This window comes from Leptonychotes weddellii, chromosome 9 (genome assembly GCF_054177405.1).
Source record: "Leptonychotes weddellii isolate Sample4059 chromosome 9, ASM5417740v2, whole genome shotgun sequence".
NCBI lineage: Eukaryota > Metazoa > Chordata > Mammalia > Carnivora > Phocidae > Leptonychotes > Leptonychotes weddellii.
This window is the reverse complement of record NC_138377.1, coordinates 81150284-81169386: the sequence shown is the minus strand read 5'-3', so window position 1 is coordinate 81169386 and position 19103 is coordinate 81150284. Positions and strand designations below refer to the sequence as shown.

Sequence of the window (19103 nt, the reverse complement as noted above, 5' to 3'; positions counted from 1 at the left end):
GCGAGCCACATGTGGCTATTGAGCATTTAAAATGTGAGTAGTTCAGGAATTACAATTTTAATCTTTAAAATTAAATAACAAATCCGATACATAATTCAATTACTGCAAAACTTTTAAGTATGTTTGGAATGACCTGGGTATGTTAATCTAGTTTTTCAACTGTAAATTTTATGGAATCAAGTACTGATATATGCTCAAAGTATAAAATACACACCAGATTTTGAACACATACTTGGTAATGAGAAAAAGACTGTAAACATTTAAAAACATTTACTATTGATCACATATGAAATGATACTATTTTGGCTATGTTGGGTTAAATAAACATTAGAATTAACTTTTTACTTTTTTAATGTGGTTACTATAAACTTACCTATGTGGCTGGTGTTGTATTTATATTGGACAGTGCTAGCCTCGACAATCATGCCCAAACCTAGGAATCACTCTCGATTCCTCTCTTTCCTTCACTCATGTCGACTCATTAGCAATACAGGTCAGGTCTAATCACCAAATATATCTTCAGTTCATCCACTTTTTCTCTGCTGCTACTATTCATGTTACTCCCTTCCCTCAATGGCTTCTATAGCACTTAAACTTACCAAAGCAGCACACTTTTACCATTCCTTTCTTTGGTCTCTAAACAAACTCTCACCTTAGGATTCTGCTCTGTTATTCCCTTTGGTCTCAAATACTGCTCTTAACTTACTCCCATTCAGGTCTTAGTTCAGAGAATACCTTCTCCGTGAGGCCATCTCTGATCAACCTCCAAAATTTTGCCTGTTCTCTCCCCCAAAGAAATGCTTTATTCCAATACCCTTTTATTTTCTTAATGGAGCATATTATCTTTCCTTTTTTTTTTTTTAAAGATTTTATTTATTTGAGAGAGAGCATGAGCAGGGCAGGGGGGTGGGTAGCGGGGAAAGGGAGAGGGCGAAGCAGACTCCCCTCTGAGCAGGGAGTCCGACCAGTCCACTTGTCTTGGAGCTCGATCCCAGGACCCCGGGGATCATGAACCTGAGCTGAAGGCAGACGCTTAACTGACTGAGCTACCCAGGTGCCCCTTATCTTTCCTTTCATAAAACTTTTTTATGGTTTGTTCCCTCCACTAGCAACAGGAACAGGGACCTTATTGGTTTTGTTGCTGCTTAATCTATTCCAGTATTTACAACGGTACCAGTTACAGACAGGTGCTCAGGAAACAACTTAATACCTAATTGTCTGCCAGACATATCTGCTTAGTTGGCTCACAAGTACTTCAAATTTAACAAGGTGAAAGATGTCAAAGATGACTTCCTCTCAGTCATTCCCTTACCGGCTCAGCCAGATGACCAAACTCTCAATAACTACTTTGGTCATATTCTTCACACTACTTGCCACTATCTCAGTCCAAGGCATTACTCTCTCACAGATTACTGTTTTTTCCAAACTGTTTTCCATGCCTCTGAGTTTTGCATAACAGTCTGTCTAAAATGCAAATCCAATCCTGTAACACTTCTACTTAAGGCCCTTCAACAGTTTCCTCTTAGCTCTCAAAAGCTAATTTCTGCACATGGCATTCAAGGTTTTCATGATTAAACCTCTTCAGGAACATCTCTAGGCACTCCTGAAACAGCATTATCTTCTTTTTTTTTTTTTTTAAAGATTTTATTTATTTGACAGAGAGAGACACAGCGAGAGAGGGAACACAAGCAGGGGGAGTGGGAGAGGGAGGAGCAGGCTCCCCGCTGAGCGGAGAGCCCGATGCGGGACTCGATCCCAGGACCCTGGGATCATGACCTGAGCCGAAGGCAGACGGTTAACGACTGAGCCACCCAGGCGCCCAACAGCATTATCTTCTTTACTCAATAATCTCTCCCGGGCGCCTGGGTGGCTCAGTTGGTTAAGCGACTGCCTTCGGCTCAGGTCATGATCCTGGAGTCCCGGGATTCGAGGCCCACATCGGGCTCCCTGCTCAGTAGGGAGTCTGCTTCTCCCTCTGACCCTCCCCCCTCTCATGCTCTCTCTCTATCTCATTCTCTCTCAAATAAATAAATAAAATCTTTAAAAAAAAAAAAAATTCTCTCCCAAGTTTGCCTCCTAACCTTTGCACGTATTGCTGCTTCTCTCTAGAAGGCTCTTCCCCGATTCCCTTATTAAAGCTAATTGCTTCTCCAGTCCCATTTCATTCCTCCATCCCAGGTGAGTAAGGGATTTCTCCTGTATGAGATTTCGCAGTATTCAGCAGTTTACCCTCATTATACTACTGATGATACCTATTTGTCTGCAATCTACAGTGTAAGATCAATGAGGGCAAGGATTCCATAGCAACCATTAGCTCAATGTTCACTCAAATAAATTCAGTGTGAAAAAAAAGCATGTGATATAAAAAATTTGACAAATTTTTATCAACCGAAGCACTGAAAATATATTAAAAGAAAATAATATGGCTCCTATAATATTTACTTTGCTTCCGTTTTAGGCAAAATGCTTTAATAAGTCTTTACCACCTCAATATCACAAAAGGATAAATGGAAAGAGAAAAATTACTTATCTGAGGCCTCACAAAATCAATGGGTAATACGGATTTCACTTAAGCTTGTAAACACTCCTGGATTAAACTCTTGGCGCTGTCTCAGATATTCCCAACTCCTAACTATAGGAAGCCAGAAGCTGCAGGTTAGCAGCTTTCCCACGTGGGAAAGTTATTCCCAGGCTCACCTGTTAAAAACATACCAGTGTGTTGGGTTTCTTAGCAAATCATCACAAGTAAATTAACTTCCAAAGATTATCTCCAAATAAACTTTTGCGCCTTAATACAACACAACAGAAATCTTGACATTGCAGCCACGAAGAAACAGACCTCCACCTCTGAGGTGACAGAAATCCAAGGCAATTCAGCGAGCAGTTACTAGGGTCTATTAAGTATGAGACACCTGTGACACCACCGGCATGTTGAAAAAAAAGGTTACAGGAGTAACTACATCTTCGTCATGAACCTGACTGCTCAGTTTCAGCGAAGAGAAGGACCATCCTTCGTTCCTCCCCTTGTACCTCAACCGCCACTCCTGTCCCAGTCGGCCTAGTTGAATCTAGGGTCACTTTAAGTTAAATCCTAGCTTCCCGGCTGCCCTTCCGTCTCCCAGGAATCTGCTACGCGGCCCAGCTTAACCTCGGAGTTGGGATTCCCCCTCTCTCAGCGGTCATGTCGCAGAGACACGAACGGAGGAACACGTACTTTTAGTTTCCCAACTGCCAGCCCCCGCAGAAATAGGCGGGAAGGCTCGGCCACCAGCCGGGCTGCTCCGCCGCGCACATGGCCGGCCGCAGCTCCCACCCCCGTGCCGCGCAGGCGCCGGGCGAGCCGGGACTTGCGGTCGCCGAGAGCGGATCATTCCGCCGCTTTCTTTGTGTGGCTCAGGCTCTACAAATGGCATATTTCCTTTCCATCGGTTAAAAACAAAAATCAGATTCTGTCGCCCCTTTCCTCTCGCCGGAATGGGGTCGGGGAGGGAGTGGGAGAGCGATCTGCTGCCGAGGGCAGGGGCGGAAAGGCTCAGGCGCGGGCTTGACAGGGGCCGGGTCCGGGAGGGATGCTGGGAGCTTTGACTCACTCGCACACCATGTGTCCCTCCGCGCGCAGCACGGGGGACTTTTCGGTGGGGATTTTGGGCGCCGACCAGACGCGGCATTTTCGGAAAATAGCGCCCTGTGCAGCTGAAGCGCTTTGTGTGTAGCGGGGCCGCGTCAGCCCGGCCGGGTACGAGGCGCCTCGGGTCCCCGCACCACCTCCTGCTGCTCCCCCGTCGCCGCTCCCGAAGCTTTTCCAGGTCAGTGCGGGTCTGTGTAGGGCCCTGTTACCACCGGATGTGGAAGTTGATCTCTTCGCTGGTAAAAAATAATTCCACTTCCCCCGGAACCCAGATCATCCCCGCGATTTCCTGTTTATTGCATTAAGGCGCCGGGTTTCCGGGGCTCCTAGCCCCGCTTATTCCGCGGGGGTCGGCGGGGTCGGCCTGGGCGCCCGCTCCGCCCGCGCCGCCGCCGCGCTTTGTCCGCTGGGCACCCCGCTTCTGGGAGGGGCGGGCAGACATGGTGGCGGCCGCCGCCCCCTCCTCGGCCCCGGCGCGCCGTGGCCTCCGAGCCGGCCCTGGCCCGAGCGGCGGCCCCGGGGCGGGGATGGGGTCGAGCAGGGGCGGCGGGGGCTCTGCGGGCGCCGGGAGGCGGGAGGTGGGCGGGCGAGGGAGGGAGACAGGCTGGCGCGGCCCGGCCCGGCCCCGGCGCCCGCCATCCCGGGAACTGCCGGCCTCTTTGTTTGGGCGGCCGGGCGGCCCCACCGGGCTCGCCGGAACCGTGAAGAGGCGGCGGGGGCGGCCGCCCCGGGGCGCGCTGTGTTGCGGGGCCTGCGCGGCCGGGAGGCGCTCGGGCCGCGGCGGGAGTGACTGGCCCGGACAGGGTTAAGTGGAGGGCCGGGCCTGGCCCGCGCGGGGCCGATCGCGGCTACTGCCACGACCTCGGGGACTCAGGTCCCTGAGGGGACAAAGCCCGCCGCTCTGGATGCTCGGGACTTCTGCTCTTGGGACTTGGCCGCCGGGATCTGCGGGTGCACGGCTTAGGAAAAAAGTTGAGAATTTTGCCAGGTCATTTCTGCCTGGACACAGTTAATCAGTGTGTATTTAGTGTGCTTCGTTGAAGCTGTCCTGCCGTGTAGAATCAGCGTGTATAGCCTCGGGTGCATCGTGAAAACTGAAACTAAAGGAATTATATAGGCCTGCTTTGTGTGTGTTTTCCCACTTTAAGCTTGTTTTCAGTACACATACTCTTGCTTTAAACCTGATTGGATTGTGGCGAGCAGACATCTGTTCAAAGGAGGGGTAGCGACCACAACAGTACTTTTGAAGGGGGCTTGGTAATGTGGAAATATTTTAAGTGCTCTCTCCGAACACTGATTTGCTGTCTCGATTCAGGCAAGTTACTTTCTGAAGTATAATTTTTATCTGGAAAATGTTTTGATGTAGTCAGTAAATGATCCTTGTAAAGTAATTTTACATTCCAGAATTAAAGATGCATTATAATTTATTATGCAGATGTTAGTGGTCAAAAATTATTTTTGCAGATAGTTATTTCACGTACAGACCCACCCAGCTTGATTTAAATTTCTTTGCATTGACCTATAACCGTCAGCCTTGACACTTCCACTTTCAGGTTCAGACTCTGAATTTAAGGAAATTAAAAATGGCTTTATGCTTTTTTCTTAATTTTTCTCTTTTTAAATATTTCCCCCCAAATAACAGCGGAAACAAAAATTCATTACACGTTAATACAAGTGACATACTAGGTAAGAATGACATTGTTTTGCATTTCTTCAAGTCTTTTAAATGTCTGGTTTAATAGAAGATACTTAGATTCTTAAGTCTACTGCATTAAGTCTGTTGTGGTATCACACCATGTAACCTCTGGAAAACTCCCAAAACTCCATTGTATGTTCATTTTTTTTTTTTTAAACTGAGATTTGTCATTTCCATCCTCTCCCCATACAAGTCAAATAGGATAATACAAGACACATTTAAAAAATATGGATAGGAGCGTTGATTTCTATACTTTTTTCTTGCACTCTTTTTTCAGTTTGGGATTTAGTTGCATAAACAGTATGAAAAGTAAGGATTGTGTAATCTGCATATGATCCTGGAGACTCAGGAACATTTGCAAATATTTTAAGTGACTAAACTTAATTTTTATTTCCACAACTTAATTATGTATGCAAGTAAAATGTGAATTTCATATTAGATGTGCTTGTGAAAACTAGTGTGTAAAAGCAGTATTTGAAGATAGGACACTGTCAAAGCACTGCAGGAGCTCCAGATTTAAAAGGAATCCTGCAGTGAAACATTTGGTCAAACAATACTTTTGTAATGCATATACATACCTTTAGAGTTAACTCTCCTAACTTAGAGTTTGAGTTCTCTTTCAGTCAATCTGGGTATTTTAGGTTGGAGGCCAGTTATACTGTAAATGTGTGAAAATGTTAAGGCCATTACTTTGGATTAATGGTTTTGAAATGAAGCTAAATTCATTTCCAGTTGTTTCTGTGAACTCTACTTTGATTCTCTCAGACTAGTTCTCTACTGTTCCATCAACAGGAAGCATCTGGTCATTCTTGACATAATTGTTTGAAAATGCCAGGTATATTTTTGATGTTTGCTATGTAAATGAAAATAAATATCAGATTGGTTCTTGGTTAATTTTACTTGTCTCCCTTTGACCCAGCAACTCTAAGATTTATTTATGATGGACCTCATCTTTAGAATGCCCCCCTCCTTTTTCCCCCCCCCGTCTTGAGTACCTCCTAAGTTAGGAATAGTAACAGGTAAAGCAAACAAGTCAGGAATTCAGAAGTCATTACATGAAATTTTGAATCATGAATTTATTTTGAGGGTGTATTTTTGAGGGTGCAAGTTCCCTTTGCAAGTAGCCTGAGTGTGGGTGAATTCACTGATGGGTCCATCTCCTCCCTCTCTCATAAACGTTAAAAAGCAAAGGGAAACAAAACCTTAAAGATGAGGGTAACTTAGTTTTCTAATGACTATCATTTCTTTGGCCCCAGAGCTTTCCAACTAGTAATCGTAGGTTTCTATAGTATGATGTCTCTATCTTGGTATTACACTATTTTGAAGGTGTTTGTTCCATCATGCTTCCTAGAAGGTCTGTCTACTAGTATTAAGGACTGTGTTTCCCCACTGTGTGGACGACAGTGCTTTGCATAGAGAAGATGTGTTGGTGCAGTTGCCTGTCAGTTCAGCTGTTGGTGGGCAAGTATATTTTCATTTAGGCTAAGTATGTCCATGAGGTTAAGTGTAGAGGCTAAAGCGTGAAATGATTTCTCTACTGAAGGTAAATCATATGTAGAGCCGTTGATATATTTAGAAATAGGAATTTGAAACTCTTTGTCCTGGTTCTCTTACATTTTAATGGGAATAGTTGGAAAGGCAGGCAGATAGGGCCCAAGACGCTAAAGCACAAATACAGAATGTGCAAAAGACTCGATCATTTTAACTGTACATTTAATGTGAATCAACACTATGGTATAATTTTTTAAAAAGTAAATGTCACTTTTGAATTTGGTAGAACAACATAGAACAGGTATTGGGGCGCGTGGTGGCTCAGTCGGTTAAGCGTTTGTCTTTTCATCTCGGCTCAGGTCATAACCTGAGGGTCGTGAGATGGAGCCACCGGTCTGGCTCTGTGCTCATCATGGAGTTGGCTTGAGATTCTCCTCCTCCCTCTGCCGCTCCTGCTCCCTTGCTTGCGCTCTCTCTCTCTCTGGAAAGAGAGAGCAGGTATTAGCCACACTTTACTTTGTACTTGTATTATACCTGGGATACTTATAGTGTGTCAGCTTTTTAGGTAGCATACTGTCACATTATGAGTGGGCCCTTAGATCAGTTCTCAGACTTTATATCAGAATCACCTGCAGAGCAAAAACACGGAGGCCCAAGCTTAAGTAGGATAGGACCTGGGCTGCTGTATTTTTCTCAAGTTCCCCAGGTGATAGACACCTGTTTGGCTCAAAGAAGAGAAGGAAGCTCATCTAAGGAATGATAGCTATCTTTAAATATTTAGAGGTCTGTCACACAGAAAGATCAGGTTTGATCTGACTAGAAAGAACTAGGTAGGATCAATGAGTAGTAGTTAGAAGGAGGATTTCAACATTCTTTCAAGATAAAATTTCTACAAAACCGTAAAAATGTAATGGGTTGTGTGGGTGGTAGGCGCTCTGCTTTCACTGATAATGTTCAAATTAGGGATTCTAGGGTGCAGAAGTTGATATGCTGAATGAGGAATTGGGCCAGGTGTCCTAAAGTTCCCTACAAACTTTTGAGACTTTATGATATATGTCTAGGTTTGCAGGTACAAAAGTAGAAGAGCAAAAGTCATGAGTGAAACAAGCTGGTTAGCTTAACTGGATCATAGTTTTCACCTTCTTGGATAAAGAGAAATGAGTATTAAGTGAGAGAGCTGTTTGATGAGGGCTTTAAACCCAGCTGTAGGGGCACCTGGGTGGCTCAGTCGGTTAAATGTCTGCCTTCGGCTCAGGTCATGATCCCGGAGTCCCAGGATCGAGCCCCATGTCGGGCTCCCTGCTGGGCAGGGAGTCTGCTTCTCTCTCTCTGCCCCTTTCCCCTCCCCCCTGCTCCTTCTCTCTCTCTCTTGCTCACTCTCTCAAAGAAATAAAATCTAAAAAAATAAATAAATAAACCCATCTGTAATTTGGGAGACTCAAAGCCTTAAAAATGGGCATATCTTCTCACATGGAAATTCTCATTTAAGGGAATTTATCTTGATGTAATAAGGATGTGTGCAGAGATTTAGCAGTGAGCATCCTGATTGCAGTGCTGTTGATAGTAAAAGCTGTGTATTAACATTTGACCCCACTCCCACATTAATCATATGAAGTAGATAATATTCTCCATTTTTCAGCAGAGAAAACAGGCGTAGGGAAATGAGGTAGCTTGCCTAAGGTAGCACAGAGTTAGTATGTGGTAGAGCCAGCACTTGGATCCAAGCTGTTTGACTCTAGAGTCAGTAACTCTTGATCACTGTGCTGTACATAACCTAAATGTTTCACAGTGATTGTTAGGATATGTATTCACAGTGGGGTGAACCGTGCCTAGCTGTTAAAATGATGTTAGAAGAACGTGAAGACATGAAGAGATGTCTTGGTATATGTTAAGTAAAAAAAGTAGTTTTAAAAACACAATTCCATTTTGGTTAAAAAACAAATATACAGTTGATCCTTGAACAATAGGGCTTTGAACTGCACGGGTCCACTTATACACAGGCTTTTTTTTGACAAATACAGTATAGTACTGTAAATGTATTTTCTCTTATGATTTTCTCAACATTTCCTGCAGCTTGCTTTACTGTAAGAATACAGTGTATAACACACAAAATATGTATTAATCCACTGTTTATGTTATTGGTAAAGCTTCTAGTTGGCAGTAGGCTATTAATAGTTAAATTTCTGGGGAGAGAAAAGTTATAGTCAAAATTTTCAACTGTGTGTCTGGGAGTGTGTGGGGTGTCTGTACCCCTCAGCCCTGCATTGTTCAAGGGAAAATTGTATTGACCTCTGGAAGGGTATGTGCCAAATTGTTAAGTGGTTATTTCTGAGTGTAGTTTTATAAGTGATTATTTTCTCTTTGCTTATCCAAATTTTCTGACTTCTGCAATGAATATATATTTTTGTGTATTATTTGTAACTAAAAGCATATTAAAATGTCATATTTCAATAAGAAATTAAAGATTAACATAAACTGAGGAGCTTGGATTTTATACTGTGCAGTTTATGCACTTTGACTTAGAAATTGCACATAAATGAGAATTTGTAAGCACATGAAGTGTTTTGTATTTTTTTAAGTTTGATTCCTTACCATTCTAGAAGTAATATGTTAATTGCATAGAGAACAATCGTGGACTCCTACCATTCTGTCATAATCAGTTCTCAATTTTGTGTTTTCTTCCTCTTATGTGTAATATTTTAAATGTTGTATTCATCTCAGCTTGGTCACTCTCTGGCTTTCTGACATTAGGCAATTTACTTTAATCTCTCTGCCTTAGTTTCCTCCTTTGTAAAATTGGGATAATTATAATACCTATGTTGCGGTGATTGGGAGGATTAGATGAGTTACTGCATATAAAGTGGTCAGAACAGTGTCTGACACACATTTAATAGCTCAGCAAATGTTAGCAATTATTATTATAGGATCATAGCCCACTAAAACCCTTGGGTCTAATAGGTTTTGGAATTAAGAATTTTTTGGATATAGGCAAAGTAATAATGTAACCTTTCAACAGAGTCCAGTCCTCTTCAAACACATTACTATTTCTGCAGCAAAACATAGGAAGGTTTACACCAAATGGGGTAAATAAAAGCTATAAATAGCTTTATGTCAGGTAAGGTTTTGCCACCAAAAGAGTTTTTGTGTTTTGGAATTGCAATTAAGGAACTTGTAGAATATTTATTTAGCTTTGAGTCCTATTTTATTTTAATGTTTCAACACATACCTTTTCATGTTGTTATATAGCTTTATAATCCATGATAATTTAAAAATTAAAAAAATAACAATGTTCAGTTCTGTTTCCTTTTATTATAAAATATGCTAAACCTCTGCCAATATTGTTGATTCTGTTACATAGTGTAGAATCTTTTCTAGAAGAGGCTTGAGAGTTCCTCTAACCCAGTTAGCTTTCTTTCTGTCTCATTACACTTGAGGAATAAGACATTTCTTGTTTTTTTCTATTTTATTTAAGTTTTTAATTCCCGTTAACATACAGTGTGTTACAATAGTTTTGGGTGTACAATAGTAATTTAATAGTTCCATACATCACCCTGTGCTCATGAAAACAAATGCGCTCCTTAATCTGTATCACTGATTTAACCCATCCCCCCATCCGCCTCTCCTCTGGTAACCATCAGATTGTTCTCTATAATTAAGAGTCTGTTTCTTGGTTTGTCTCTCTCGCTTTCCCTTCGCTTGCTTGTTTTGTTTCTTAAATTCCACGTATGAGTGAAATCGTATGGTATTTGTCTTTCTCTGACTTATTTCACTTAGTATTACACTCTTTAGCTCCATCCATGTTATTGCAAATAGCAAGATTTCATTCTTTTTTTTATGGCTGAATAATATTCCATTGTGCATATACACACACACACATCTTCTTTATCCATTCATCAATCGATGGACACATGGACATGGATACTTCCATAATTTGGCTATTGTAAATAATGCTGCTATAAACATAGGGGTGCATATATCCTTTTGAATTAGTGTTTTGTATTCTTTGGGTAAATATGCAGTAGTACCATTGCTGTATGGTAACTTGGTTTACTACAGCAGTAGTTCTTTATAGGAGGTGAGTAGAGGTTACTATGGTACCTCTCTTTAATGTGCTCTCCCATTCTGTAGATGTGGGCACTGAGGTGGATATTTATCCTAAGTCATAGTATTAATTATAGAACTGAACATTGGAATTAGGTCACTTCCTCTCATGATAAAATTATGGGCTGTGCAGCCCTTCTGATTCCTGTACTCCTTTGTGTCTATAGCACTTACCATGTATCCAAACAGAGGGAAAAAATTTAAACAGTGCCTTAGTCCAAGCTGCTATAATAAAAAACTGGAGGCTTGGTAGCTTATAAACAACAGAAATCGATTTCTCGCAATTCTGAAGGCTAGGAGGTCCACGATCAAGGTGCAAGCATAGTTGGGGTCTGGTGAGGACCCTCTTCCAGTTGCAGACTTCTCTGTTGTATCCTCACATGGAGGAAGGGGCATGGGAACTCTCTGGGGTTTCTTTTTATAAGGGCATAAATCTTAATGATCCTTCCTCATGACCTAATCACCTCCCAAATATCCCACCTCCTAATACCATCACTTTGGCCATTAGGAGTTCAACATACAAATTTGAGGGGTTGGGGAGAGACACAACAAGCATTCGGACCATAGCAAACAGTATGTTGTTAAAATGAACTGAAAAATTTCCCTTACATCCTAACTGGCTTAGATGAACTCTTATATCTTTGCCCATGTGATTACTCCACCTGTGCCTTTAGCCATTCCTTTCATATAGACTCAATTTCTCTCCCTTCGTTTATTGCTATATGCATTAGATGTAGCCTTGACGGAACTTTTGACACCCACCACTTCTTTCATATTTACCGTTGTCAAATCTTTCCACCATCTATCTCCTGTTTTTTTTCCACAGGTCACAGCATATTTATGGAGGAAGGTGGGTAATTTAGAAGATTTCTTGGCCATTATGAATTTATGCTGAACAGTTCCCAGTGGGCCCTTGCTACTCTTGGCAATTATTTTATTAATCTCACATTTTTCTGTTTTCTCATGTATCTTCTTCCTCTCTCTCAAAAGATGCCATTGATTTCTACTTAATTGAAAAAGCAAATAGAGTACAAGCTTGCTTACATTTTTTTTTTGTCACCACGACAAGTCTATTCTTTCATCTTATTTTGTGAATTGAATGGAAGGAAAAGGATTCTTTTGCTTTTCTTTTTCTTTTTTTTTTAAGATTTTATTTATTTATTTGAGAGAGAGAATGAGAGAGAGCACATGAGAGTGGGGAGGGTCAGAGGGAGAAGCAGACTCCCTGCCGAGCAGGGAGCCCGATGCGGGACTCGATCCCAGGACTCCAGGATCATGACCTGAGCCGAAGGCAGTTGCTTAACCAACTGAGCCACCCAGGCGCCCTCTTTTGCTTTTCTAGGAATCTTGCTGCCACACTTACTTTTCCTCTCTGATCACTTTGATCGTTATCTACAATGGTTGGGTAATAATCGTCATATTTAAATAGTAAAGTTTTTGTAATACATGTTTCTCTTTTATTATTTATATCCATCAGCACAGTTCTTCAGATTACTCTTTACTGGGTCTCAGTTTGTCCTGAGGCTCTGCAGTGCCTATTTTCCATCCTCACTTTGGAGTCTCTTCTTCCAATCCATCCTGCATATGGCTGCCAGAATAATTTTCCTAAAACTTTTTTTGAACCCACTGCTTTTAAACCTGAACAGCTGGAGGAGAGAACATGTGATATTGACCTTTGCGCTCTCCATCATGCCAAGCAAAGTGAATTGAACTTGTACTGAATAAATGTTTGAGTGGATCACCGTTTGCTCAAAACATTGAATGACTTCCAGTTGTCTGCAGAATAAAGTCCAAACTCTGCTTTCTGACTTTCAAACCTTTTCATATTCTGCTTCTTCAACCTTACTTCAGTCTTGTTTCCTCCGTAATATACCATGCTCAGGCACGACTCCCTGTCTTCTTCCTTTTCCTTTTCCTTGATAGGCCTGTCACAGACTATTCAGAAGTGTTTGCTTCGTGACAGCACTGTCCTGATCTCTGGGGATACAGTAGACAGAGTCTCTGTTTTCTTGGGGCTGACATTCAGGATGAGGGGGGAGGAAACGCACAGTAAATATCAGGTGGTAACGAGTGGCATGAAAAGGAATAAAACTGGATAACGGGTTGGGATGGTGGGAGGTGGTTGCTATTTTAGGTGGTGAGGGAAAGATCTTTTTGGGTGTCCTGGAATGAGGGAGTAAACAATGAAGTTATATAAGTGAAGAGCTTTCTGGGCCAAAGAAACGTGTTTTGAAGACCCTGAGGTGGAAGCATTTTTGGCTTGTTCAAATAATTCCCAAGGCTTGTGTACCTCAAGCAGAATGAATAAGGGGGAGTAATAGGTGAGATTAGAGAGGTAGTGGGGAGCTAGAGTATGCTCCAAATATTGTCTTTCATTGAAGCCTTCCTTGACTACATCATTTTGTTGATTTAAAGCTTCTCTGAACCCATATAGCAACAATGGAAGTAGCTTTCAAGGTATTTTTTATTGTGACCTACAGTAAGAAATTATTTTGCATCAATAACGTACATACACATTGTTGTGTGTGTTTGTATGTGCATGTGTATAACTGGAACAAAGGTTTCATGAAACAATATACCTTTGATATATGCCGATATTTTAAAAAATGTTGACTTTAGCCTACTAAATGATTTCACAGTTAAAAACTTAATACTTAAAAAAAAAAACAAAACTACAGACTGCTTTTATTATAATCCACATATTCTTCCAGGTTGTGAAATATCTTCAGTTAAAGATCATGATTTCAATTATTTTGGTATAGGTTTTTAATGTTTACTGCTGAATAGAGAGGACTTGTTTAATTTGGCAAATAGCTATTGAATTGGATACTAGAAACTGCTGAATACTAAATACATAAGAATAAGATAAACTCAGCCTGACTTCCTGAGGCTTATAGGAGAGGAGAGCTTGTAAACAATTCTGTAACAGAGTGGAATCCACATATTAATGAAAGTAGGTTCAGGCCACAATGAGAAAATAGAGAAATCATTAATTCTTTTTGCTGAAAAGGTCAGCGGGAGCTTGTTGGAGGAGGTAATGTCTGAACCGAGTTTTGGAGGAAGAATGTGAGTATGTGGTGAGGTAACTTGGGGTAAGGAGAAGACTTCTCAGGCAGAATAACACATAAAGGAATGGTATCACAAAACAGAATAGTATGTAGGGGTAATTATAGGTAACTGTGTATTGTTGGAGCATAAATGCAAGTGGGAAGTGGTGAGTTGATGAGGCTTGAGGGAGGCACGGGCCAGATCCAAAAAGGTCTGAAATGCATTGTAGGAAGTTGCTACATGGGAAGTAGAGATACCATCTCTCAATAAGTCCAATACAGCCAGTTTTTCCTCAAGTGATGAAATACATTGCTGTTTCCTCAGTTGTGCCCTAGAGAAAGTTGGCTTACATTTATGGGCTCTGTTGTACCAAAAAATGTTTTTTAAACATTAAACTTTCACCCATTGCAATGTTAAGTTTACTCTAGAAGAAGCATTTGAGAATTGAGACGTACTGAGGAAATGGGAGATTCACATTTCAGGGTAATTCTGGGATCTATGTTTATGAAATAGAATGGTAGGGGGCCAACTAAATTATTTTTCACTTCAAGTTAAATATACATATGGTTAAATTCTGTATTCTGTAGGTGACTGGAATACATGATTGTATGTTTTAGGAAGATATTTTGATAAAATATCAAACCACAGTGTAAGACTTTATGACAATGTTCAAAATATATAAATTTCAAATAGACTGGGAGGAATATTTGCAACACATATAACAAATAAGAAATATGTATGATGTACTTCTACAAAGAAACAGTGACAGAAAAAAAGTGAAGTATACAAACAGGTAGTTTCAGGCAAGGAAACGTAAGTGGCCAACAAATATTTGATAAGTTATGCAATCTCATTAGTAATTTGAGAGATACATATTAAAGCAGAAAGTTAATAGAGGCAAAATTTTAAAAGCTTGCTAATATTAAAATTGGCTATATTATGAGGAAATAATAAACATTATAAACTGTTGTTGGGAGTATAAATTGTTTTGGGGGTGTAAATTGACATGGGCAGTTTGTTAGTATCTATTAATTTGAAATGGTATTCCCAGCAAATCTGCCCATTTTCTGCACTAAAGGAACACTAGTGTATGTACATAAGGAGGCACGTACAACTCTGTTAATTGCAGCATTTATGGTAGTAAAAAAACCTGGAAAAATAAGTAAAACTGGTCACAATACTAAAATGACCAAGTAGATTGGTATATTCGTACTATGGAATAACATGTAATAATTCGAAGAAATGAATATGACGTATCTTGAGTACTTAGAGCAGTATGTACAGTATGATACTATTTATATACATAAGGAAAAAAACCCAGAACAGTGCTGTCTTTTGGAGGGGCAGGTACACAAACATGCATGCAAATGCAAAGAATATGGTCTGGTAGGGTAATCCTGAACTGATAATAGTGCTCATTTCTTGGGTGGTGGATAGAGAATTGGGTTTTGGGAGCAGAGATAGGGATGATTAGAGGGAACTGGCTTTTTCAGTAATCTTTGGAATTTTAAAATTAGAATATAGTGTATATTTACAAATTCATTAAAATAATAATGACCAGTTGACAATAGGATGGACAATAGTTGGGGAAGGAAGGAAGCCAGGTAAGGAGGTACTTCATTAATATAGGCATGAAAATGCAGTGGCAAAGGCGGTGAGAAGAGGACTAATTTATAAATGGCATGAGGGTAGTTTCACAATATATATCAAAATTAGAATTTTATTTACTTTTGTCTCAGCAGTCCTTCAGGGAATTTATCCTACAGTTATATGAAACAAAATGATACATTTACACAGTTATTAGTTGCAGTGTTGTATATAATAGTGATAGTGTCCATCCATAATAAACTAAGACCTATCTACACAGTAGCATACTAAGCAGCTATACAGAAAATGAGGAAGCTGTCTATGAACTAATAGGAAAGATCTCCAGGATGTGTTAAGAAAAGCAAATGGAGAACAGTGTATGTAGTAATACTATCTTTTGGTAATAATAGAAATAGTGGAAGGTTACCCATGAAACTAGCAAAGGTGATTACTTGTGTCTGGGGGGAGTGGTAATAGTGTAAATGCTTCCACTGAGACTTTTCCGTGTATGCATTTCTGGGTTTGGATTTTTGAGCTATACAAAACTATTGCCTATTGAGAAAAAAGAATGTAAGATAAAAAGAGATGCGAAGTAGACCTTACAGTATTTGATGACCAACTGTATGTAAAGACAGGGAGAGGACAAAGTTAAGGATAGCTCTCAGGTTTCTAATTTGGGAGGTAAGAAGGGTGGTAGCAACATCAGGGAGGATAGGAGGAAGATTAAGTTTTGGCAGGTGCATGGGAAGTTCTAGACGTGCTAATTGATGAATCCTTAGCCCTGTTTAGTGTTTTTGTGTGTGTAGGTATATGTGTGTGTAATTTATGTGCTTTAGATATGGAACTTGAGCTTATTTTATTAATTAATTTATTTATAAAGATTTTGAGAGAGTTGGGGCGCCTGGGTGGCTCAGTCATTAAGCGTCTGCCTTCGGCTCAGGTCATGATCCCAGGGTCCTGGGATCGAGCCCCGCATCGGGCTCCCTGCTCTGCAGGAAACCTGCTTCTCCCTCTTCTACTCCCCCTGCTTGTGTTCCCTCTCTTGCTGTGTCTCTCTCTGTCAAATAAATAAATAAAATCTTTAAAAAAAAAAAAAGATTTTGAGAGAGAGCATGAGTGAGGTATAGGGGCAGAGGGAAAGGGAGAAGCAGACTCCTCCCTGAGCAGGGAGCCCAACATGGGGCTCAATCTCAGGTGCATGGCACCCTGGAACTTGAGATTATTTTAAACATGACTGTTAAATAGTCATCAATAGGGGTGCCTGGATGGCTCAGTTGGTTAAGTGTCTGCCTTCTGCTTGGGTCATGATCCTAGGGTCCTGGGATCGAGCCCCACGTTGGGCTCCCTGCTCAGTGGGGAGTCTGCTTCTCTGTCTCCCTCTGCCCCTCCTCCCCATGTGCGTGGTCTCCCTCTCTCTCTCAAATAAAAAATATAAAATAGTCATCAATAAATATTTTTTATTGATCACAGCCATTTATAGTCTAGGTTTTATGGAGAACAGCTTTGTAATGATGTCATAATTTTACAGTTAAATAGGGACATTGGTATACACAGAATGTACATAGAGAAATAAAGAGTGTATATCTGATAAATACATAGCTTATGTGGGGATCAAGAACTTAATTTATTAGCATGGTTCCAATTTAATTACATCTTTTGGTACCTGAAATTCAAAGAAATAAAAATAGCTTTGTATAAGGATGTGATCTTTAGGGTAGCTGAGATTATATTGTAATATTTAAAACAATATTAAAACTGGCTTAGAGAAGTTTATAGTAGAGCATGAAAATTATTTTTTCATATATACTTGTCACTGTATATTATACAAGATAAGGAAGTTTAACCTAATGGAGGAGTCCCAGCATTCTGGGTGCTGCCTAAAACAAGCTCTTGCTATATAGTTTGGGATTTAAAATTTATTTGAATGAGTTTTATTTCAGAATCTGATTTTGAGGCCTTAATGTATCCATACAACTTTTACCTGATTTTTATTTGGTCTAGAGTTAAAAAAAAAAAAAGAGAAAAGGAGGGGAGCACAGATAAAGCACATACATGCCAGGACTTGCAGGTGAATTTAGTAAATCTTTTCTAGGTTTATGTTAATAAGGATTTGGGTGTGGAATAGCAATAAAATAAAGCTGTTAAGTAATTCTTGCTGGAGATTTAAAATTTTAACCATTTCATATCTGAAGAAAAGACATTTTGCTGGCAGTAGCTTTCTTTTAAAAATTATAATAATGTTATATATATAATCCTGTAACAGTTGGAGATGGTCTTGCTTTAGTGAGGGTGAAACTGTTTTGTCACCTCCAACCTATGCTTCCCCATTTACCCACTGTCTTTCTCAGTACTACAGTCCTCCAGTGCTTTGGGAAACATAATTTGAGAACTGCTGGTTTGGGGTGGGCTATAGTTTGGGCTTAGATAGATTTTTACCTCTTGTGTATCTTTGTTGTGTCCAGTTGAGTGAAAGGATGGTATATAAATTAACTTTAAGAAGCGTTAGTGGTTCTCAGTCAGGGATATTTTACCCCTAGGGGACATTCAGCAATATCTAGAGACATTTTTTTTTGATGTCATAAAATGGGGGACAGGATGGTGCCACTGGCATCTAATGGGTGGAGACCAGGGATGCTGCCAATATCCTACAATGCATAGAAAAATCTCTTATAACAAAGAATTGTCAGGCCTGATATGGCAGTAGTACTGAAGTAGAGAAATCTTTAGTTTGCTGAATACCAACTATGTGTGCAACACTGTGATAAAGTACTTATGGGTGTGAATGGCACTAAAAGAAAACCTTGTCCATACCTATAAGAAACTTATAATCTAGCTAAGGCATCTCAAACTTATGTCTGTGACTAAACTCTTTACACCTGACCTACCATATCCCACTTTGCCATCTTAATTTTGGCACTTTTCACCAAGTTATTCAGGCCAAAAACCTGGATGTCATTTCTGACTCCTCTTTTTCTTGTACCCTGATATCTAATACATGAGGAAGTTCTGTTAGCTCAACTTCAAAATAGATGTTACATCTGGGTAATGGTGGGCTAGAGTATTTAGACCAGTCTCTTTTTGAAAAGAATTGCAAATTCTGGATAAGATCTATAAACACCACCTTAAGAGTTTTGAAGAACTGGAAAGATAAGGGAATCTGGTAAGCCAAATTCTGGAAGAAAGCCTAAACCAAGAGAGGTTAGCAGAATATCTGGAGAACTGAAGCCACTGTTGGCCTGAGTATGTTTGCAGATTTTAAGAAATTTAGGTTTCTTTTCATTACACTTGTGGGGAAAGGTGGACAGAAACCAAGATTCAAAGTCTACCCAACATGCGGACATGTGTCTATACCTGTGGGAGAAGGATAAATCAGAGCTAATCCCTGTTCCCCTTTCATTGCTTACTTTCCAGCCAAGTATCAAGGGACTTCAAGGCAAGTCGTCTTGGCACTGAGCAGAGCAGGAAAAAAAAAGAGAAAAGAAATAAGTCTCTATAAAGTTGTGGCCATAGCCTAGCAAGGTAAGGGAAATTTAAACCATGACTTAATTTAGG

The 19103-nt window shown here is 40.4% G+C and overlaps 1 protein-coding gene across 8 annotated transcripts in view; it reads left to right on the top strand.

The window, feature by feature from the left end:
* Window positions 1-3591: 3591 nt before the first annotated feature.
* GABPB1 (GA binding protein transcription factor subunit beta 1) overlaps window positions 3592-19103 on the top strand; it is a 63863-nt gene continuing 48351 nt past the window's right edge. For 2 of the 8 annotated variants that reach the window (XM_081831065.1, XM_081831067.1), the window contains exon 1: window positions 4426-4599. In XM_081831065.1, the coding sequence (XP_081687191.1) occupies window positions 4534-4599 (66 nt within the window). In that variant the 5' untranslated portion in view covers window positions 4426-4533. Of the gene's footprint in view, window positions 3807-3845; window positions 3868-4424; window positions 4709-19103 lie in introns of those variants that run through there. The other 6 variants (XM_081831064.1, XM_081831062.1, XM_006741189.3 and 3 more) reach the window with 5 other exon arrangements.